General features: G+C 38.9%; 1 protein-coding gene across 8 annotated transcripts in view; it reads right to left on the minus strand.

Annotated features, from left to right (window-relative positions):
* Positions 1-244: 244 nt before the first annotated feature.
* The window catches only part of mink1 (misshapen-like kinase 1), a 30,187-nt gene continuing 6,373 nt past the window's right edge, over positions 245-24,058 (minus strand). The window contains exons 3-32 of one of the 8 annotated variants that reach the window (XM_028031772.1): positions 23,206-23,388; positions 23,006-23,116; positions 22,826-22,916; positions 22,618-22,748; positions 22,471-22,525; positions 18,042-18,120; positions 15,664-15,839; positions 15,490-15,559; positions 15,193-15,403; positions 13,708-13,815; positions 13,050-13,136; positions 11,470-11,643; positions 11,212-11,382; positions 10,685-10,951; positions 10,473-10,552; positions 10,280-10,383; positions 10,007-10,098; positions 8,502-8,525; positions 8,024-8,175; positions 5,860-5,977; positions 4,977-5,093; positions 4,626-4,737; positions 4,136-4,285; positions 3,690-3,833; positions 3,142-3,276; positions 2,883-2,983; positions 2,635-2,784; positions 2,388-2,547; positions 2,159-2,298; positions 1,027-1,110 (exon numbers count right to left, since the gene is read on the minus strand). In XM_028031772.1, the coding sequence (XP_027887573.1) occupies positions 1,027-1,110; positions 2,159-2,298; positions 2,388-2,547; positions 2,635-2,784; positions 2,883-2,983; positions 3,142-3,276; positions 3,690-3,833; positions 4,136-4,285; positions 4,626-4,737; positions 4,977-5,093; positions 5,860-5,977; positions 8,024-8,175; positions 8,502-8,525; positions 10,007-10,098; positions 10,280-10,383; positions 10,473-10,552; positions 10,685-10,951; positions 11,212-11,382; positions 11,470-11,643; positions 13,050-13,136; positions 13,708-13,815; positions 15,193-15,403; positions 15,490-15,559; positions 15,664-15,839; positions 18,042-18,120; positions 22,471-22,525; positions 22,618-22,748; positions 22,826-22,916; positions 23,006-23,116; positions 23,206-23,388 (3,777 nt within the window). Of the gene's footprint in view, positions 1,111-2,158; positions 2,299-2,387; positions 2,785-2,882; positions 2,984-3,141; positions 3,277-3,689; positions 3,834-4,135; positions 4,286-4,625; positions 4,738-4,976; positions 5,094-5,859; positions 5,978-8,023; positions 8,176-8,501; positions 8,526-10,006; positions 10,099-10,279; positions 10,384-10,472; positions 10,553-10,684; positions 10,952-11,211; positions 11,383-11,469; positions 11,644-13,049; positions 13,137-13,707; positions 13,816-15,192; positions 15,404-15,489; positions 15,560-15,663; positions 15,840-18,041; positions 18,121-22,470; positions 22,526-22,617; positions 22,749-22,825; positions 22,917-23,005; positions 23,117-23,205; positions 23,389-24,058 lie in introns of all 8 variants that reach the window. The other 7 variants (XM_028031771.1, XM_028031774.1, XM_028031778.1 and 4 more) reach the window with 7 other exon arrangements.

Here is a 24,058-nt window from a genome sequence, read left to right on the forward strand (position 1 = left end):
CTCCACAACAGTAGAATATATTGCAATAATATGGCATTAGAAGTACAGTAGAAATTAAGAAAATCAGTAGCCTAGAACTATTACAGAACCACTACATACAAATAGTAAATTTGCGTACTTTGTAAACCTATGAAAGATGGATACAAGTTGAATGGAGTTGGTTTTTACACAAACCCAAGAAGAAACTAAAGCAGGAAGTTGTTCTGTTCTGACTCTATTTACCTTATAAAAAAAGACTTTGAACTAGATTTATCATTTATTAATAATGAACTGAAATTTAATGTACATTTAAACGATTCAAGGCCTGATTGCTGTGACAGCAAAAAAACAAACAAACAGGGTTTACAAATAACTGAAGTATTTAAACAAGCCGCTTCACCTAGGTTTTGCTCATCTTTTTGTATTACATCAAATGTTTGTGGTTAACCTTGATATGGAACAACTTCATTTCAAAACGGCAAACTTCTGAACAAATAAGGTCTGTGCACCACAGCACATGGACTCTTCAGCATTTCAAGTTTGAAACGGATTCTCGTCCAAGTCTCAGGCGATATACTATTGATTTTGAACACAGTACTTGAAAAATAATGCCTTCGTCAAATATAGGAATGTTAACGTACGTCACAAGTAGAAACTAAATAGATCAAACTAAAGAAGACAGCTTCACAAACAGAACAGAATCAAGCTAGGTTATATATACAGAGTCTAAATTAATTGCGGATATTGACATTTGAATCTCATCTGCGATTTTTCATGATGATTCCCGGCAGACTGCCAGCAGGGGGTGAGCTGTACCTTAAGCAGTTTAGGCTGGAATGAATGTAGAGTTTGGTTCTGTGGTGTTTTTTTTTTGTTTGTTTTCTGTTTTTCTGTGTGAGTTCTGGATGTCTTTGCGTTTGCGGTGGAAGCACGCAAGTATGTAGGAGCTTCAGGGTAAAAGAGAGTAGTGTTTGTAAATTGTGTGCATGCGTTAGCAAGAATGTCGGCTCTGCTGGGTTCTACGCACTGACCAAAGCAGCTGCCGCTTCACCAGTTCATGATGCAGTTTCTGTTCAGGGTCATGAAGTACACCTGGCTGCTGCCTCCTGAACGCACGGAAGCAAAAAACACCTGGGGAGCAGCACAGACACAAAGGGCATGCAAGTGTTATAGCAATTATTAGCATATACACCATTATTCTGAAAAAAAGGTCACTTCCCTTTTTAACACAAGTCTTAATGAGTTAGAAACAAAACTTATAGAAAGTCATTATTTTGCAACTTTTACCACTTGAAGTTCACTGCACTGTCACTACAACTAAAAACTAAATTGGTGTTTTAGTATTTTGTATATTTCAAGCTTTGAAAGTCTGAAATTATTTGAAAACAAAAAGTATGACAACTGCAAACATAGTAAGACATGGCTGAAAACCTTAACTAACAATCCTAGCAAGAGGGCATTGACAAAAAAAACAGCTGTTGGCCTTGGGATTCCTAGAAGATCGGCCGTTTTGGAAGAGTGGGAAAAACTAAGTCATTATTAAAACAAAGCCATGCAAAGTCAATTTTGCAATTTTCCACAAGCCAGAGAGGGAACACAGCAAGAGTACAACACAAGATGCTGTTCTCAAATTATACCAAAACGCAACATTTTGGCCAGTAAGCAAAAACATTAAGTGTGGAAAAGTAAAACTACATTTGTCACTGGACAAACCATTCTGAAACTTCCTGGTTTCTACAGGAAGAAACATTTTTAGAGGAAAAAAGGACAGAGACTAGATGTGAATGTTCTCCTTTCAACAGAACAAAGATTCAAAACATACAATCACACAGATAATTTTAATAAATTAATATGTTTTAATCCAAAAAAATGACACCTAAGTCAAGATGAGAAACAATGAAAAATTTTGGAAATTGATGTGCCACAGTGTACAACTGCACTGTGGCACACTTGCTGTACATGTCTCTATGCTGCTGTAACTGCGAAATAATTTCCCTGCTGGGATGAATAAAGTAATTCTATTCTATTATATTTACAGATATAAATCTAATACCACCTATATATGAAACTTAACAACTATTTTAAAGAATTTTTTATTTCAAGTTCAGAAAAGATTATTTTAATCTAGTTTTTGGTATTTATTTGCTTCATTTCTTTTCGTTAAGCATTTCTCTCTTACCTTATCATTTCTTTCACAAAGGAACTTCAGTCTCTGAGCTCTCTTGTGCATGAAGACCCCATCCAAGTGACCGGTCTCCACAGAGCGGATCTCGATGGCCTTTTCACCCCATCCCATAATCTGGTTGGAGCAGATATGAGCTGCAAACCACAGAAACATTAGCAATGACCAGTGCAACTCCACCTTACATAACCACACAGTTTTAAAGTTCGCTGGGTTTGAGTCGTACCAACGGATGTGGGCATCTCGCCCCACTGCAGGACGACATCTTTAATGATCCGTCCGTAGGTGTTGACGTAAACACCTTCGTCCTCGTAGCAAAGCAGCATCTCCATGCCGTCAGAGTTGGGCAGGAACACAATTGCGTGTGGAGTCACTTGGCTTTGGATCTGCTTGCAATGAAGGAGCAACGTCAATGCTTCCCCAAAGATTTCACTTCTACCAAAATACTGCAGACTGAAAGCTTTACAACTCACATGAACAGGGATGTAAATGTCATAGTTATTTCCAGAGTCTACATCGATGGCGTGGAACCCAGCACAAGAACCGTAGATGACCTTCAACCTCTGGCCCTCTTCTACAGTCAAGTCAACCAGTACAGGCCTGTGTGGCAAGTCTGCAAAAGACTGGTTTAAAAGGCCAAAGGGCATGTGGGATTTTTTTTAGGAAAATAATTAGCTAGATTGATCTCAGAATGTAATGTGATGGGAAAGGAGAGCTCTACCTTGAAGGCCATGAATTTGTGATAAGGTTTGGGCGCCCACGCATAAACCTCCACCGCATTCTTCAAAGCAATCACCAGAAACTTTATCCTCTCGTATTTCACTGGACAGAACAACAGTAAGGCCCTTTGTCAATAATTAATAATTCACTCTTATTTATTTTAGTTAGCCTTCATTTCACCAGGTTAACCACTTGTTGCCACCTATAGTCACCATCATTTCTCAGAAGGAGAAAAGATGGCTGACATGGATGAAACTTACCCACTTTGTAGTGTACACAGCCCTCCATTTCTCCCACAGTGGTCCAGCCTTGCTTCTTTTCCACCTCCGGGTCGTTGTGAAGGATCTTATTCCTCAGCCATGCCAGGTAATACACACGCACCTTGTTCTTCTTGCCTTAAACAACAAGGAGAACTTGATCAAAAAGATGTCAAATGTTGTGATTAGCTCAAGAAACAAATTTACATCAGGGTTTCAATCAGTGTATTATGAGCCTGGCGGGCCACCAGACTTTACTTGTGCCCCCACCAGGCTTAGCATTGCTTATTTATTTAAGGGCTTTTTTAATGTTTGCATTTTTTTAAGACTTTATAGTTGGTGTACAAATATTAATCTTGCAATAACACATAATTTTCAAGTGATATTTTAAAAAATAGTTTTTTCTTTTGAAGAGCAACATCAAACCACAGAAAACTTGCATTATGCACCATTTTATTAGCATTTTCCTATTCTAATTGAAAACTATGAGTGTTTTGCTCCCAAAGTTAATTATTAAAACCCCAAAAGAATGCCAGCTAAAGTTAGTGTACCTGATATTGTGATGAGCAAGTTGAGGCCCTCCAGAACATCCATTTGTTGGAACCTACGGGAGTTGATGAGTGGGTAAACTTTTCCTTGACCACTGCGGTCCAGCAGCTTTAAGCCATTCTCTGTGCCCACCAACAGGTTCACACCTACAGACAAACACATGGACACATAAATATCTAAGACTGGATGTGAAAAACATTCTAATACTATCATTCTTGTAGCCACAACTAAAAATAACACAGTAGAATTCATGTTTTTCTATTTACTTTTCTTCTTTACTGCAAAAACAAACTGTAAATTGGTCACCTTTGAAACAAAAACTCTATAGGAGCAGGCTTATGTGTTTAACTATGCTTATAATTTAATTAAATGCATTTTCCTTTTTGTATTTTCTTTAATCTGATATTTAGCTGTTTTTATAACAGAACAGTGTGATTTTTATCCTCACCCCAAAGTGCAGCACATAGGATCTCAGAGTTGAACCTTTTCTTGTACTTGCGGATCTCAGGTGTGTCATTAGGAGGGCGCGTGTTGGTAGGATTGACATTCACCATGGATCCCTTCCTCACTTCCATCTTCAGCTGCTCAAATCTGGAGCCTAGAGAGCAAAAACGTGGATTGTTTTCACTAATGATAATTTTCAATATATAATTTTTTTTCAAATGACATTTGCATAAAACCAAAACAGCAGAACTGTATATGTGATTCCCCTCAGAATATTTTTGCTGCACAACAGATTAGGGTTGAATACTTTTGCAAATATGACAGATCAAATGTATACAGACTAAACATATGCTAAAACTAATTTTACAATTTATAAATGTTTTGAAAAAGTCAGGTTTGACAAAAAATAAACAAACCAGTGTGGCTGCAATGTTAATGGGTCAATATTTACACTAAGCAGATACTCTGGGACGTTTGAAAAGCTTGTGACTCACCGCTGATGGACATATTGTCCCCGGTACCACCTGGTGACTGATACATGCCAAGATCCACAAAGGTGGTGAAGGACGACTTGCCAGATGCCTTCACCAAACCCCTGGATTGATACTGGATTGAAAATGTTGTCGTTATTTCCATATTAAAGCAACAGAAATTAAATTTTGAATATTTTATACACACAGTATATATGTAATTTTACTACCTATATCACTGTACAAAGACAACTAATAGTCATGTATTGAACAACGTTTGATGAATATTTCATGCCTGACATGATGGCATACATAGCAGACATAAAAATAACCCACGGATTGAGGACTGATATACTTAGAATCAGTGAAACTTGCATCGTAAACAGAGTCCTTCCCTGGGGAGGAGTGAGAGGCTGAATCGGTGGGAGAGTGGGAGGGCTGCACCACATCTGGCAAGTTAGTGTATCCGTTATGGCTCCTCTTCTCTGGGGTCTTCCAGGTAAAACAAACACACAACTCGTTATGTAATGATGACGCCACAGATTTGAATCTGGACTAATGTGCTGCAACCAAGTATGACATGTTCAGCTGGAAATAAATAAACCAGTGTGCTTCAGACAGATGAGACCAAGTCTTAACTATGGTAACAAATGCTGCGGGCCTGTTTCTATTTTAAAACGCCTGGGAGCCCTGACTGAGTGCAAGCACTCATGAGCTCTTTCAAACACCAGGATGTTAAAAAAGAAAACATTGTGAACTCTTCTTGTAAGCTGAAAATGTGCTGTCATTGAGTATTTCAGAGATAATATTGCAAAACATAAAACCAAATCAACACAAATCCCTAAACCTAAATCATATAAAACCTGTAGAGCGAGGCCATTGCACTTAACAATAGAACTCCTTACTTTCCAATTATCAATGCAACTTGGTGCAAATAACACCAGACAGACATGAATACAAATGCACTTCATAGTATTCATCTCATTAGGAGTCATCTGGAAGATGTCTCCTGTCATGGTTGTCTCCACAGATATCTCAACAATGCTTCAGCTGACAACGTAACAGTGCTTGGCCAGAGGGGAGCTTAGGGCGATATGGAGGAGTTTGACAAAAGTTTAAAATGCCTGTTTAGAAAGAAATGACAGCAAAACAAATCCAGTAATTTTTTTTACAGTTTCTAAATATCATCGGTTTTGCACTGGTGAAAAAGAAACACAAAGATGCATTTTAAACACCATTGCATGTAGAGGTGACTCACTCTCTGAACCAGCATGGTCTGATCCCCATATCCTCCAGCTTGCTCTCCCTCTCCCACCTCACCCTCATCTTCATGAACCACCATGGTGTTGACTGAATCACTGTCTGCATCTCTGTGGCTGGATAAAGGAGAAAACATGATCAGGAAGATATGATGCAGGAAGCTAAGTGAATATAATTACCATAAAATGGACATGTCTTGAACAGGATGCGCCATCCTCCGTCCTGTTTAGATAATTTAAGAATTACTGAATTGCTGATTAACATGCCAGTCCAATATGGCTTACATTACTATGCTGAAATCCCTTTTCTTCATTTTTTTTTGACAATTATTTTGTCCCAACCAGACTTTCTGCAGGAGAGTGAAAATGTGCTGCATCCAACACAGCATCAACTCTGCTAGCAAGTCGTCATTCTAAACATGCAAGGCTGTCCCTTTTGTTTCTGATGATACATCGGCTTTGAATACACATCTCCAGTCTTCAATGAACTCGCGTCTTGCTTCTGCTAAAGACAGTTTTTTACCTGGAGGATTTCACTGAGGTGTTGAGCTGCCATTAGGATGTTTTTTTCTCTGGTTTGACATGACTGAATTTTTCAGCTTGTTATGTGCAGACCAAAACGTGCAGAAAAGGTTGCTCCATAAATTCAACACTAGTGTCAAAAGTTTAAAAAAAAGAAAGAAAGAAAAAAAAATAGGCAGTTCAACAAAATAAGTATTCACATACATGCTGGCGTTTGCACAATTAGCTGCTCCGTTTTTACTCATTTTTAAAGAATATTTCCGCTGTTATTGTACATTAAAGATCTGCTGTTCTTGTATCAACCTTCCAGACCTCTCAGGTCTTCCGATTCTGGTCTGCTCTGCATCCCCAGAACCAAAAGAGGAGAAGCAACATTCAGCAACTATGCACCACAAATTTGGAGCAAACTTCCAGAAAACTGTAAAACAGCTGAAACACTGACTTCCTTTAAATCCCGACTAAAAACTCACCTGTTTAGGATTGTATTTGAGACGTAATCAATTACAAATTTAATGATGGAACTTGACTTAATGTCATGTTTTGATTGTTGATTCTATGTTACAACTGCACAAAAATCTGTGAGGGACGACAGAGTCCCAGAGCGAAATTCCGTGAAAGAGGTGTACGGAGACTCGCGCCAGAAGCCCGTTGAAAGGCTGTTTTAAACTGCGTGATTGTGAGCGTGAGTGGGAATAAAAATACCAATAGGTATTTTGTTCCATATAACACAGTAGGAGTGTAACCAGTAAACCCTTTATGGATGCAAAAGCAAGAACCCTCCACTTGATGACTTTGTGTTTCTGTGTTTGATATGATGTAAAGCACTTTGAAATGCCTTGCTGCTGAGATGTGCTATACAAATAAAATCTGATTGATTGATTGATCTGCCTTTCTGCATTAACAATTTAATGTTTTGTAAATAGTCCGTCTTTTTCTGTTTTCAATACACTGAATGCACATTATACACAGAAAGTGATCCGACTCAGCTGCACATCCTTTGGACAGCAAGTTAAATATTTTTATTTCCAATAACTGCACAGTGTTTTCTGTTTTGTTACTCTTTTATAGTATTAACATTATCTTTACTATCTTTAAACATTATTAAATGTTATTGTTAATCTTGCTTTTTAACACTAAAAATTTTCTGTGTGAACCTTTACACCTGATGCTGCCGTTACACCTGAACTGCTCCTTTGTGGGACAATAACAGTTGTTTCCATTTCATTTTCTGCATAGGTCTTTTCTACAGCAACAACTGTCTGTGGAAATTGAAATGCAGCTTGCACAGCAGACACATGACACAAACAGACTGGAATTGTGCAACTATACTTTCAAAGTCATCGTAAAAGGTGAAAAATAGTTAGATTCTCAAGGAAAACCAAAAATTTTTCATCAACAAATCGTGCAAGGCCAGCTTTGGAAGCCGTGTTCACAGAGAGGTTTAGACCTACTAAAAGTCACAACTAGTAGCTCTACTGGTGTATCTGGTATTAAGTTTAGTAAAGGACTTCAAAACAGATAATTAAAAAAAAGTAACTTTGCGCAACACCCAGAGATGTTACCTTAGAAGAGATAGGATCATTCCTAGCAGTTTGTTGCATCTTGAATAATCAGGAATATTTGTGTTAACACTTTCAATACCGATCAGTCGGGCTCTCCTCCTCCTCTGGTCCCTCGCCGCTTTCGCTTTCTTCACTACTCTCACTGCTTTCTGAAGATGAGGAGTAATCATTGGCCTTGACAGGGGGACGCGGTGGCTCCTCAGTACGCTCCTTAGCGTAGAGCCCATGGTCCTGCACACACAGACGTCACAATTAACTTACAAAAGGCACTTAAAACAGAATATTCTAGCAAGAAACAAGCAAACAACACACACATGCTCACACAACAGTGACCAATGTGTGAAAAGAAAACGGACATTACAGGATCATCAACAACAAAAACAAAGTTGAGAAAATAAATCAGTAACAGAACATGCCATTAGGATCGTAATATTACAGTTGATGAAGAAAAACGTCGGCCTTTTAATCAAATCTGCATGAACATTAAAAAGTGAAGGAAAACAAATGCATGCATAATTTCAAAGCCTTGCTCAACACACAGACACAGTGCTACTAACCTCCCCTATAGCCCTCTTGTAGCTCTGCACATTCGAAGTCAACAAACAAGAGAGTTAAGAAGATGAGAAACGTGAGCCGTGACAGTAAAGATGCCCACTGTGTAAAAGTAAGCACTTCTTTCTCTCATACATGGATCATGGCAGCACTGATGGCTTCATCAGTCTGAGAATGCTAAGCATTGATCCATTCAGACAGTATTACACAAAGTACTTTCTGTAATACTGTTCTTCAAAGCATGTTCTTCCACCAAACAGGAATGTTGCACTGCATGTAAAGTGTATAGCTGGATTTCCAGAAATAAAAGCTATATTTCAATGTACATGTGTTTAGTTTTATATTTATGTAGCACAAACTGCAGCTTGTCAGATGCAGCATAAGATGAACTTGAGAAAACCATGCAGGAGAAAAGTTGGAAGAGATGCTTAATATTTTAACTTTTGCCAAAACACGAGTGTACAGATATTCCTAGATTTAAATGTTACATCAAAACATTAGCAAGCATTTAAGACTAGCACTGGGGTTCAATTAATGGCAATCAGTTTGTGCCTGAAAGGGCATTTTTAATTGTGAATAAGCTTTCTGTAATTTCCCTTAGACTTACTTTAAGCAACTGGTGAATTTCCAATACAAGTAAAATGTCTGTAAATTTGTGTTATCTGTGTTGTTACTGCTTGTCAATGGCAGCGGTCTTTCAGTTGCATTAACATTAAGAGTGCAACGATGCGGGTATTTCTACCGGAAATATCAGGTACAGCACACGCTTACCAAACAAAGACAGCGCTGCTTTATACCTCGACACATGCAGAATGTTTGAGGTGAACTAAGCACGCAGTGCATTGTTGTATAAAAAGTGACACCAACATTGAACAGAGGGCTTCCAGCTATCACTAAGCACTATCATTTGGTAACGTTAAGGTTTCTCATGAAGTTCAACGGAGAGAGAAAAATAAACCAGAGCAAAAGTTAGTCAGGGTCCGCATTTTTCAACAGGAATAAGACACATCGCTCGTTCTGCACTTCAATAAATTACGGTACTCATCTGAAGGTAAATTTCACTGAAACATAAAAAAAATCTGCTAAAGATCAAATCCAGCTGCCTGTAGCAACCAACCAGTCCCAAATGCTGGCTGCACAGCAGCAACAACACACTGCTACTGTCCTGACTGGGCCTCTGACCAGAGGTAATGTCTGATCAGCTGAGCTCTTTCAGCTATTATATTCAAGAATAAAAAAGTATTTTAATTCCTTCAGGAGTTTTATTAAAGAACATATAAACATTAATCTTCTCAAGCTACCAGCTCTAAAAACAAATTTCCAATCAGTTGTAGAGGCCACTTTTTGCTTCCCTTGCTTGAAGCTAACCGTGTTGTTACCGTGTGCCGTTACAACCCTAATTTAAACACAGTTGTGCCTCCAATCAACACAGTTTCATAAACAAGTCGTTTGAAAAATGGTTAATATGATGCAGCTGAAGAGAAAACAAAACAAAAAGAAAAAGACGTACAGCAGGTCGCCCAGGACGAGAGGATGTACGGGATTCCCCCGGCTTATGGCGACTTTCATGGGAGAGAATTGGTGAATCCATTTTGGAGGTACCTGACGAGGAATATAGAGGCGTCAGGGTCCCTCGCAAACCTTCCATGCAAATCCATGCAACTTAAACAGTTTGATATTTTCTCATGCAAAACTCCAATGTATTTTATTAAGATTTTATGTGATAAAACTTATTGCAAGCGTGGCCGACCACGTTTGCAGCACTGGAGAGGAAGGGACTCACTGAGGATGCGATGCCTCTCTAGAGAGCCAGTTTGGGGCAGACCAGATATGATGCTCATACCGTCTCCTCTCTCCCAGCGATCATTGCGGCTGAGATCTGGATTGCTGCCATGAAGGTAATCTAAAGTTAATAACTCTTACCGTACCTTACAATGATCTAATTTGCAAAAAAATATATATATTGTCATCAGTACCTGGCTCTTACAGGATGCCTAATGCCAGAGGTAAGGTTGGTGTTAAGAGCTGTGGCAATGGATGCAGTTCTCTGAGGAATCTGACAGCAACAGCAAGATGTGTTTTTAGTTTCCCACAAAAAAAAAAAAGGTTAAAAAGAGTCCATTGGAGTTTTTAATATATTCTGTTTGATTCTACAAATGCTAGATGAAGTTGAGGTATTGGACTTTACCTTGGGTGGGAGCTCTACATCTGGCAGCCGGATCCAGGGGCCGCGATCCTCCCTGATCTGATGCAACTGAGGTCCGGGGGTTTCAGAAGTGGGATCCGAGTTCTGACGTACAAGCTCTCTGGAGTGGATGGGCCGGGGTGTGGGGGCGAGGGAGGGGTCCTGGGTGGGGAAGGCGGACATGTTCTTAGTTGGCTGGTCACAGAGGGACTGAGAGCGAGGGACAGGGGCCGCGTAAGGCTTCAGTGGAACCAAGTGAGCCATCTGGAACTGCAGAGGGCAGGAGCAGCAGACCGCCAGGCGGGAGCAGCAGCCAAATGCAAGATAGTCCAAGATGTAGGTCAAAGTGAAGAGAAATGCATAGATGGGGTTGGTAGAAAGTATCAGTTTTAATGGGAAAACAGAAAGATGTAAAGAGAAAAGAGAGTAAAGATAGAAAAGCATGAATAAAGCAGCCCAGATATCAACTGTAAGACAGTCAAGACTGAGAAATATTAGTGTTTCTGCAATTTTTTTATTAAACCACACACCTTTCCTTGACCACCTTGGGGTTCAACTGGCCTCTGCATTGGAGGCGTTTGTGCAGACTGGACCATTCCCGACTGACTGATGGAGTCTGAGCGCGACTGGATGGCAGTGTCAGACACGGTGGTGCAGATTTTCGGTGACCCTTGTCTGTTTAGTTTACTTCGTTCCTCCACCTGCAGTAAAGAAAACAAGAGATTTGATTTGGAGAACAGAGTCTTTTCCGGTGGCATGCTAACACTTTCGAAAACAGACACTCCAACCTCTCGGGCCCAGGTGGGTTTGTTGTTGGGCTCTAGGTTTTTGTTATAGTGATAAAGCTGGGGTTTCTTTTCCTGCTGCTGCTGCAGAGACACCAGGTAGGCATGCTCCTGCTGCAGCTGCCTCTGCAGCCGCTCCGACTGCCGCTGCTCCTCCAGCTGCTTTCGCTTATACTCCTGAGGAAGACAAGGCACAGTAGTGAAGACGAGGCATACTTCTAACTACATACATGCAAACCATGAGCTTTCACCAAACTGAAAAAACAAAGGCTAACGTTTTACAAATCAGGAATGTGATAACTCCCATTTTGCTATACGAGTTACAGTATCTGCTGATAATGTCTGTGAGTCCATTAACTTATCATGAGTTGGAAGCATTTTTGATAGTTAAAAGCAACAACAGAAACATAAAAGCTCCAGAGCTTTGGGTGAAAATGAGCAATGCTTTGAAGACATTGAAATTCTCCAAGTACTTTTTTTTCTCTCATCAAGAAACTATAAACATACAGGACACGTTTATATTCTTACACAAGGTAGTATGCACAGACTTATTTTGTGAATTATAATATTCATGTATTCACTTTACTTTTGTGAAGTGTGCGTCTTGTTTTCAATTGATTATTTCAGCATGAGTATCATATATTTCAATAAATAGACTTCAGAAAAAGCACCAACAAATCTAATTTAAGAAGCATTTATTAATCTGTGTTATGGCAGCCTTAACACCTCAGTCACAGATCTAAAGTGTCCAGTACTCCCATCTTGTTTTCCTTTTCTTTCAAAATGTAACACAAAAGGCCAATTTTAATAACTGCTGTTCTTTTGAGGACAAACATTAGTGAACTTTTGAGATAATATTTACATTATTCTACCATTGGAAGGTCTAATGACAGCTAAACGTTGGACTCCTTTACAGAGTAGATAACGTTTCTAGACTAATTCCTGTGCCGAATGTAGCAAAGCTGTCCCACAGCATCACTGAGCCACCGTGAGGCTGTGCCTAAACACACAGCTGATGTCTGTTCCAGAGAGTGAATCATTGTGGGACTGCAGGGCTCATTGGAGATAGTACACAGTGTTGAATGTAGATTAAATTCTGGTATTTTACTGACTAAGTTGTTCTTCTGTGATCTATTTACTGCAAAAGCACCGGACATTTTTAGATTATTGCCAATAAACTTGTTTTGTAGTGGAGGATTCAATAATTTCAGGTACAACTTGATATGCAACAGCCTCATGCGTACAATCGCTTTTGACTAATGTTCTTTCTAAAGTGAAACAAAGATTCATTTTTAATGACGGCAACTCCTACGCACCACAGTAGCAATCTGAAGACAAAGATGCAGAGATGGCAGCACTTCTAAATGAAGCAAAAGACACTTCATAACCAAAAATGGACAAACCTTTTCAGAAAATTTGGGTTATTTTAAGTCTTTTTGAGATAGACAGCAGATTTGACATAAATGGAAGCAACCCACACTAACACATAAGTTTATTTCAGTTTTAATAACTCGAAATAATATGGAAGAAAATGTCTGCAAAGCAAATGAGGAAGTGATTAAGCATTGGTAAGGACTAGTTACCATAAGCAGCGCCTGCTCCTGAAGCAATTGCTGCTGAAGGATTTCTAGCTGCCGCTGCTCTTCTTCTAACTTGTGCCTGATAAACTCCTGCAGCGAGGCAGGAGGGCACAGAGGAAAGGTGGTGGCACAAGAGAAGGAAATGATGTGGGAGAGGCATGGAAGATAAACACAGATAGAAGGTTACGCAATATCATTCCAGCAAGCAAAAGCAAGAGACGATTTGATAAAAGTCAAAGATTCTGCTGATTATTTTAGCAGGAAAGCTGCTGCTGCTGAGCCTTTGTGGATAAAAGATACAGATTATATCAAATATGACATTGTGAGCACTATACAGAGAATGTGATAAGCTACAAGGCATTAAATCATTCAGATATTTAGGAGGTCAGTGTGAATTTGGTGAAGTTTGCAACACTAAAGGATGATCTTGCTCTGATGCCAGACTCTGATGCCGCCGAGGATAGACTGGAAATGGAGAAGCAGAGAGCTCACCCACAGAAATCTCATCTCTGGGTAAATACACTAATTTAGATCCCTGCTGCTATGGCAACCCTCTCACGGAATTTCACCACCAGCACAACTAGCACAGCGCTGCTGGCGGACACGCCCACCCCTCTCCTGATTGGCCGGGCGCAGCTCTGCTTCTGCCGCGGTTGGTTACCTGCTCCCTCTCTGCCATCCTCCTGTCTTCCTCCCGTCTCATATCGTCGAGTCTCCGATGGGGGCCTTTTTCTTGCTGCCTCACCATCTCTCGCTCTTTTCTCTGTTGCTGGGAGAGAGGTGACAGGAAGGAGAGAAATGAGCAGAAGGGTTATGCTTGCACAGATGAATTAGACTGCTTAGGGGGGGAAAAAACGTACTGTAAAGAGTTGGAGAAAAATGAATAAAAGAACTGACTCTCCTTTACAAACATCTTTTAGTAAAACCACATGATTTGTTCTTTATTGCGCTGTGAAGACCTTTTACATGCCTCCTTGCTGCATCACAATAGCTTAGAATATATTTTATTTGAATAATTTAAAATGTGAATCAGCATTCATTAAAAAATGATGCATCCATCATGTGACCACCCATTTATTATATATATTTTTTATTTTATTATTTTTATTGTATTTATTTATCTATATACATTTTTTTCTCTTTTTCTGTTATGTCTGCATGGTGATTTATGTTTATAAAAAAAAAATTCTGAGAAATGATGTAAGTTTTACAAAATGTAAGTAATGTGAATAAATGAATAATCTCCTGATAAATTAAAAAATTATGCATTTAAAGCATTTGTTTCTCATCTTTATTATAACTTACAGATAATAAAAACACAAAATTCAATTTCTCCTGAAGTTAGAATATTAGATAAACTATAATACTTGATCAGAGCTCTTTATGGATTATGAATAACTGTGCTGCTCTATCACAAAAACTTTCATTGGTGGTTACAACATGTCAAAATTTTAAAACAAAGTTATACTTGGCCAGTAATTTAATCACGGAGGCTTTAGTAACTTTTAAAATCTAGATTAGTTAAAGTGTCTTCAGCTTTACCAGTGATGTTATTCATACTGGCATTTGTTTCTAGCTGTTAAATGTAACATAGTAAATGTTACTACTGACAGTAAATTATTAATGGCAAACGTATATAAAGAAAAAAAAGAAAGTGTTGGCAAACGATGCTGATGTCTTGGTAAGTGCTGATAAAAAGCCAAGAAAATAAATTAGTAAATACAGCAAATGCAAATATATTGTTGAACCTCGTGTTATTAATGTTGAGAACATTTTTGCAAAATTAACTTTAGCACACAGAGACCGTTTGAATAAGTGCCTGATTAGATTTGTCTACAATCAAAGTATATTTTCTCAAATCTCAGTACTGCACAGAAATATTCTGATCGTTTTGCTTACAAAGGTCAAAGTTTATCTGTATTGCACATTTTCAGCAACAAGGCAGTTCAAAGTGTTTTACATCACAAAACATCATACAATTATGAAGCACGTAATAGACATTACAAGCAAATACACCTTGTATGTTGATCAACTAATCAAAGACAACTCTATAAACAGGTGGGTTCAAAGTATAAAGCCACAGGAATTATCAAAGAACAGAAGATACGATTTAGTGAAACACTAAAGATAAAAAGTTGAGCAGTACCTCTTCGAGTCGGCGCCGTTGTTCCTTCTGCTCTTCGATGCGTTTCTGTCGGTCGTGCAGCAGCTGCCTCTTGTGCTCCTCAGGATCTCGGCGCTGGGCGGCCAGTTGGGCTTGCTGCCTCTTGAGGGCCTCCGTGCGCTCCTTGTTCTCCTGCTGCAGCCGCTGGAAGTCCCGCCTCAGAGTAGACTCACCAGGCACGTTGAGGATGGAACTGATGATCAAAATTAAAATTATGGATGGAGAACATTTGCAAAACTTAAGACTGGCAGACTGAACAGAAATGATCAAATCAATTACCTTGATTCTCTATCGTCTCCACGATTTTCATCGTCCTCGTCACTACCACTGTACTCATACTCTGTCTCTTCTGCAGGGTGATCAACAATAAAGAAAACATTAATCTGATGCAAAAATTGCTTCTTCAAAGCAATCTAAGATGCACTTTAAGATCCTTCAGTCTCTTCTCTTTACCTTTCTCTCCCCTCTTTTTGCGTGTGCGGTCAATGTGGTCTTTGAGCTGAATTCGGACCTGACGTTCTGTGGGCTGGTCTCTGATGAACGAATGCTTGAGCAGTTGCTCTGTGCTGGGCCGGCTGTGATACGTCTTGACGAGACAGCCTTCTATAAAGTCGATAAACTTCTTTGACCTGGGAGGAAAAGTAAGATCAAAGAATGACGATCCTTCTGGGAACAAGGAAGGCATAGAATAACCAGAATACTGCTCTTTGAACTGGGAGAGGACTCTAAGGACCCTGTTGGATCGTCTGGGAATTTGTGCAAGCTCTGGAGGCTCTTTTTGCAAAAGTAAAATCAATTTTATTTTTGCTTTGAAGAAGAACACTAAAGGGGCAAATATATCTTAGATCCATTAAACAAATATTGAAAGTTTAAAATTTAAATCAAGCACAGTCTTCCATCCAAATAGATAATTTTAAAAAACATAGCCATGCTTCTCTTAAAAATGGAAAATTTGTGCCACATATGAATGATGTATCATTTGGATCTGTAAAGTCTAATCCATGACTTTTTTAAGTAGGACTCAGACTTTGATTGAAAAAAATACTTTTCCTAACATGTAGATGTTAGGAAAGATGACGCAGGGAGTTAACAGCCAGACCACCAAGGCAACCAGAGCTAATTTATGTTAGCATTACACATATCAGTGAAGAAAATGTTTTCTTTTACTGTATAGTTTTACTTTTTGTCCACTTTCAGTACAGAGAATCTACTGAAGTCTGTAACTCCCATTAAGCTAATAACCACTTCGACTGCAAATTTAGCCTTGATAATTAAATGTAGCTTCATCATTTTCTATGAAGCATGGCACATCTGATCCAAGTTATGGAGATTGCGTCTGACAGATTGTGCAGTCTGATTATATAGTGCTTCTTTAGCTTAATTTCCATCCATTACATCTGTAGTTATCAACTTGATGTTACTTTTAAGGCCAAAACACAAAGTCAGTCACAAAGTCATATAATGCACCTAACCCCTCTGGAGTAAGACATCAAGTGGAGAAAAGTTAATTTACACAACCAGTGTATTATTTCCTAATGTATACATTTACAGTTTACATTGAGTAGGTTATTCAGGTGGAAACATGTGGACCTATGACTGTGCTCATTAGCCAACAATAATAAAACCAGAGACGAAATTATGTATGTGAATGCTACCAGAATGTAGCATGCTACCAGATGGTTCTGAATAACAGGGAACCTGGGCTCATGCCAAACTTCTTTCAAATTTCTCTGTTTGTCATCTCTCCAAAGTACTGATCAGAAAGATTTCTTATGATTTGCTCCTCCTTACTGAAACTGGAACTGTTTAATTACTCTGAAGTACAAGCCTGAGCACAACTGAGAAAGGTTGAAAAATGGCATATGACCTTTAAACATACAAGAGATCAAGTGGTTGTAATTTACAACTCAAGGTGAAAATGTTGCCAATATGAAAAAAATAACTAAGAGCTGCAACCTGGTAAAAATACCAGTATTCATAGATTGTGACCGAAAAGTTCATAGAAACTTCTCTATGCGTTTGCACTACTTCCATTTATACATACCGTGTTTATGTAATTAGTCTTTTCACATGTTGGATGTAGGCATTATAGGATGAAAATGTGACATATCAGGTGAGAAATGTACACTTTGGGGTTCTGTTTGGGTATTTAAATACTTGACGCTTTTTGTTTCTTGCTACGGACCAATTTGCCAAACAATTAGCAGTCCTGTTTTACATTTGGTGGGACTAATCAAACAAATACTCTGAAATATTCATAACCCAATAGCCACCGCATCCTAATATGTTTTTGATGATCAGAACAGAAGAGGAAACACAAGAGTCTGGCTCTTGTGGGAACATTATTCACTTGCTGAGAAGAAAGAGAGAAATAGGAGAGGCAAACACACAGGACTGGACAAACAATGAGAAATTAAATCTTAAATGTCTCTGTACCTTCTCATGCCCCTTTGTCTCGAAAGGCATTCTGCAAATTATCCAGCCATTTGTTGTACAACTCAGCATCATTTACATTTAATGTCCTTCTCTTCTAATGAGTTTTAGCCAATTACTGCTGCGTTGCTAAGTGATTACAAGGCAGGACTGCCTTTTATTATATTGTCATTCTATACCACTGTCTTCGCTTTTCCATCATTACAATTTACTTTATTTGTTGGATTAATTTCAGTTCAAAGAATTGAAACAAATAACTCCACAGTGAAGAAATCTGAAACCACTACGCGCAGTAATGCCACCACAACTTTGTCTAAGCAGATCTGAACACTCAGTTACATTTGCAAGGAGAAGCAGTCCACTACAGAATCTGAAAAAGAAGCGCAATTTACACTCACCATTTCTTGGACTTAAGCTTTGGAGGGGAGTTCCTTGGAATCAGAAAGAGGGCCCTCATTGGGTGCATGTCACACAAAGCTACAGAAAAAGAAGATTATAAGACTTAAATCCCTGTTAACCATGCTGAGAGCTAAGGAACAAAAGAGAACAAAATACATTTTCTTCTGCATTTGCAAATAACGCATAGTTTGCAAATAACCTTAAAACACCGTTATATGTGCTTTTTCTACGCTGAAACAAGGTTACAACTGTTGTTACCCAATCTTTCCTGGTGCCTCAGGCTTATTGTTACACTGAATGTAAGAGCAAGGACTGTGAGTCACTGTGTTCCCAGTGTAGGTAGGCAGCTAAACCTGACTGGTTAGCTTCAGTTTCACAGTAAATAGGCTTCTATTATGCAGTCTTTCGGTAACGAGCAACGTGACCGACACAGTCAAAGGCAATCAGATTTTTTCCCCCTTTCAGTTTTTGAAGGGCCACAATAATCCAGAAGAATCCCAGCTAACTTCAGATGTAATTTTTAAGGATGGATCACCCACTGGCTGTATGCTAACAGCAACTTCCTGTCAGTGGAAAGGATCCAAGTATTGAAGGAGTTTTAATACATACCATGAGAGAAATTCTAATTTTTTTAGGACCTTTTGGCCACTTTCTGCTCAAACAATTTACAACTTAAAAGCTCAAAATTTAAGTATTTCTAAAACAAAATTACATTTATCTTATTGACAACTTTAGGGGCAAAAAAGTTGTGTCTAAAACAGTTTAAAAAACAACTAGTATTAACATTACCAAAATCTAGCGAGCTTTTTAATCACAAAAGCAAAACATTCCATTTATTTTATGCAATAAACCAATACAGAATATCATATCATGTAAAGTTGAAAAAAAATGAAACACGGTTTTCCATATTTTATATGCAAATGAAAATCTAAAGTAACATATGACACTTTATTGCATTTAACTCCCTTTACTCTGATAGCCCTAAATAAATCTACTGCAACCAATGGACCTTACCAAGCTCCGCCCATAACCGACCCACGTGACCACAAGTCTCACAAACAAAGCCTCGCGGTGCATTGTTTCTATGTAATGTAATCTTTGCTCGTCTTGCGGGGCACAGGCGATTGCCACAGTAACAGGTGTGCTTAAACTACAAAGAGAGAGAGAGTAAAAAGGTAGGAGTGGTTTTGAGTTGATCACCTGTTCGGGTTATTTTACCTTTGTTTACCTTTGCTGTGGCGCATTACAGCTGCTGTAGTTTCTAAACGTTGGACTAATTTCCTCGTTCGTTTGAGTTTACGTCATTCACAACAAACATCAAATAGAACAAATATATTTCATAAAACTTTAACAAACAAATGGCTTCTACCGTGGTAATTATGTGAAATTAATTATATCCCAACTTCAGAAGATTTGCCTTTACCTTTACAGAGCTCTTTGGTTCCTCCTATCAGTCTGTAGCTTCTCATATTGACGTCATCAAACCAAATTTCAGATCTACCATAACTGACTGACACCTGCTGGCCTCAGGTTTGCAACCGGCTTGTGACTGAGAAACCAGTAACCTCCTCCCAGATGATGACATGAACTTGTGAGTTCCTCTGTCCATTGTAGTAGCTGATATATTGTGAAAATCCGGTAGAAATGATGCACTAATGGAGTCATGTTTACATAGAAACAACGCGCCGCGAGGCTTTGTTTGTGAGACTTGCGGTCACGTGGGTCGGTTGTGGGCGGAGCTTGGTAAGGTTCATTGCCTTCTGAGGTCACTAACAATTAACAGAATCCTGTGCATAGGAGAGCTTAAGGCAGAGTTGGGTAAACTATGGCCAATTAAGCATTAAGCTCATTGGAAAAATCCTAATAAAATATATTAAAGTCTGTGGTTGCAATATGTCAATAACAACAAATATGTGGGTTATGAATACTTTTGCAAGTAGCTGTAAACTGTGCTTCCACAGTCATTTCTGCATTTTCCTCTCCAAGTAAGAGTGGAAATATGCGGTGCAATATTCTCAGTCATATTCAGCTCCAGCTCAAACTGCTTGGAAGCCATCTTAAGTTTATAAACTCCAGTATTTAAATTATGTACATGTCTTCTTTGAATTCTAATATCATATTACTTGTCATACTTATTACATTAGATTACATTCTTTTCTTGAGTGACAGGTTGAGAGGTGCAGGTCAGCCTGGCCTCTGTTGCTGCTTTAACGGTGCAATACAATCACAAGGGGCGACCAAACAGGTTTGATTATTGTGCAACCATACACTTGTTGTTACTGTATATTATACTACACCAAGCACTACACAATTAGGCTGAGAGTCGGTCGAATTGGCTGAAAATGGACAGAAAATGCATGCCCAGCATAAGTATCATAGAGAAATGCTATGATAATGCATCTTCAGTAAGCTCTAGGCTCACTGAGTATAATTTTGTATATTACTTTGTGGGATCAGCAAAACCTTTCACAATAATGTGACTTAAATTACAGCAATATACCGCTGCCATCAAAACAACAAAAAAGAAACAATGCACCATCTTTAGAAAAGGAAAATTTATGCTTACTCAAGTTTACAAGCACAAACACAAAAAACAAAAGATATTTGCAAGAGAACTTAACAGATCAAATGCCTAACGTTTTACACTGAAGCACGAAGTGAGTAGCTGGGAAATGGCTTCAGCACCTATAATTAAAAAAGAATTTCATAGAAGGGACCATTCTAACCTACTTCAGTCACTGGAGTGATGGCGTAAGTACATGCTGCATAATTTATAATTGTACACCAAAACCAGCTCGACAGTTGGCCTGTATACCCTGCTACATGTCACTCATAGCAGCAGTCTGTCAGAGCCGTATGTCTCCATCAGCGACGAGAAAATAAACCATAGAAACATTCATAGTTTCTCATAAATAACTAGCTTTAATTTGGATTTAAGATTCAATAAACTCATAATAACTTTTTCATTACTAATATTCCACATGCTTATAATGAAATCATAAAGAAAAACGTTTTGTGAGATTGGCCTATAGGTGGAGTACTGCTCAGTTAACACTGGTATCACCGACTAAACTTCTCATAAATAAGAATATCAAAAACAAAGTAATGAGAGAAACCAGGTCTTTTTTTAGGAAAGAAATGGTATTCCTCAGACAGCATACAGTCAAAAACTCACAAATACAGCTCAGATACTTACTGTATGGAGAATATTAAATGCTGATTTTATGGAACCAACAGTGGGAAAAAAATAAAGTAGCAATCCCAATGATAATAAGATTTAAGGTGTGAAAATATAATATATATTTTATCACTGTCAAGACAATGTCCAATACTATAAAAGAAGAATCTTAACATCAAACGATAATGATGCTGGTTTTTCTGCTGCCATTCTCCAAATATATACACAACTCCCTCTATGATCTGTTGGTGCAAACTGTCAGACAGCTGTGCTAATGGAGGCGACTCCCTCTAACGCCCTGGGCAAAAGAAGCGAAGTACAATTTATAGACATTTTTCAACAGTATAATAAGAAAACTCAAAAGTAACATTAACTAAATGTCAGCAACAAACTGCAGCTGCTGGTCCAGGTCTAATAAACAGTCTACTGAGGCAACTAATCCAAACGTCAGCAGAAATAAGGTTTTACATAGTAATTATAAGTATACCTTTAACTGTAGCAGGTGTTTATTCTATGTAAAAGTTTTCTACTATTTTGTAGATAAATATTTTGGGGGCATAAAACTAAAATCTCACTCAACACTCTCAAGTGTTTTCTACTCTCGGACGTAAAAAACTGAATCAGAGAAACTTTCCTAGTGGTGATAATTTAATAGCGCGATACAATTTAAAGCCACTGTTTCAGAACCATAACTGAGCCAAAACAACAGTGGGTCTTGCTGAGGGTTATCACTCCATCAGCTCATCAGAGCAGCCCATGCACAACACATTCCATTCCTGGCATGGGAACGGACAGGCCCGGATTTCCACAGCAGTCTTTGTTAGATTTATTATGATTTGCAGATTAGTTGTTCCATTTCAAAACAAAATCAAAACCCAACAGTTAACCCTTTAAGCCCAGATAAAAATAAAAAATAAAAAAACACTTCTTCACCAAGCGTATTAGCCTCACTTCACTATTCTCTCAATCTTTGGTTCTGCACCAGATTTCCAGCAGAGAAATCTCCTCATCAACCATGGAGATCTGTGCCATCAGCCTCCACAGGCCAACTGCCAGCTCACAACTCCACTACCTTAATTACAGTGAGTCAGCTGTCCATCTGAAGACACAGACAACAAGGCTGCAAGCACAACACACACTCATTCATGAGGTCTTTAGAGCTGGCTTTAAAAATTATGAAAAATGATCAAATGCTGAATAGATACAAGTAGAATGAAAAAAATTATAGTCAATGAAGAAGATTCACTTACGAGGAGCTCCCTCTGCCATCTCGATGGCTGTTATCCCCAAAGACCAAATATCACTCTGTAAAATAAATGGCATATAGTGTCTCTGGTTAATGTTTTATTTTTACAGCAAAGGAGCACTGATAATAAATACAGCCTTTCTGAGGTTACCCTAAAGTCGTAAGTGGAGTCCGGATTCTCGTCACAGGCAATGACCTCAGGCGCCATCCAGTAAGGAGTACCGATGAAGGTGTTCCTCCGCCCCACAGTCCTGTCCAGCTGAGCACTCACCCCAAAATCAACTGCATTGAGAGGGTTGAGACCAGTACAGTGAGACATACTAAAGCAAAACAAACTCAGTATTTTTATTTCAGCATACCTAGCTTGACCTCCGCATTCTCCGTTAGCAGCACGTTCTGGCCTTTGATGTCTCTGTGGATAACTTTATGGGCATGGAGGTGAGAAAGGCCCTGTTTGCAAACAAAGAAGTCAATCACGGTCAGTGAGAGGAAAAGGTTGCTGGATAACTGATCCAACAGTCAAAACTACAGTTTCTCACCCTTAAGATCTCTCTGCAGATGTAAGCGATCCAGTCCTCCTTCAGAGAGCTGCCTTTAGTGTTCTTCACCAAGTCAGTCACTGATCCGGCTCCACAGAACTCCATCACCAGCTGTTCAAAGGCAAACACGCTTAACGAGAGCACGATTAATGACAAAAGCTCTCATAATGTCATTGGACCAGATACAAATGTAAACAGACCCAAAGTTGATCATCGTGTCCTGGCGGGCTCTTCTTCACAAAGGCACCATAGTACGTGGCTATGTTGCGGTGGTGGCTGTATTTCTTCAGCATGTTGATCTCTGCTTTGATCTCTTCCTCTTCCTCCTCCGTAACATCCATCACTTTGATGGCGGCCAGTTGGCCTGTCTTCACGTGACGGCCCTGGTTAAGGAACAATTTGGATCCTTTAGCGCATTCTGCAGTCGTGCCTTGAGCTCAGGGGTGCACCAGTTGCATTTTTCTGACCGATCGCCAATCTTTAAAAAGTCTAACCTGCCCATTCTGATTTTGGCCAATTGTTTTGACTGAAATGTTACTAAATTTAGCAAAAAAGTTGCTAGGTTGGTAACTAGCAATGTGGGGTTACGATTGTTAACAGCAGACGTGCAGACATGACCTGGTGAGTCGGTCTGAGAGTCAAACCTCCCTCATGGCAGAGCAAAAGAAAACAGAGGGGGATTTTTAGACTGTTGCCGAGGTAGATAAGATCACTGGATAAGACTGGCTTCACATTTAAGTATTAGCTGATCACCAACCTTCCAAAATTAAGGTAATTGAGGCCAATTTATCACTACTTTAGATCACCTGACAGCTTGCATTACCTCTCCTTCCACAGCAGAAAGAGGCTGATAATGTTATAATACTGAATTTCAACAACAACGGGGATAAAAGGTACGTTTTCAATCTTTATTGAATTTTTTACTGTCTAATTTAGCATCTGCAGTTTAAAAGTCTGTTTCTGTCTCACTGTGCGCAAGAGGGAACAATGGTGCCTGTTCTTCATCATTTGCTATCCTTTGTTTTGTAAATATTTCTTTTTTGTTTAAATTGA

The sequence above is a fragment of the Xiphophorus couchianus genome, chromosome 11 (genome assembly GCF_001444195.1).
Source record: "Xiphophorus couchianus chromosome 11, X_couchianus-1.0, whole genome shotgun sequence".
NCBI lineage: Eukaryota > Metazoa > Chordata > Actinopteri > Cyprinodontiformes > Poeciliidae > Xiphophorus > Xiphophorus couchianus.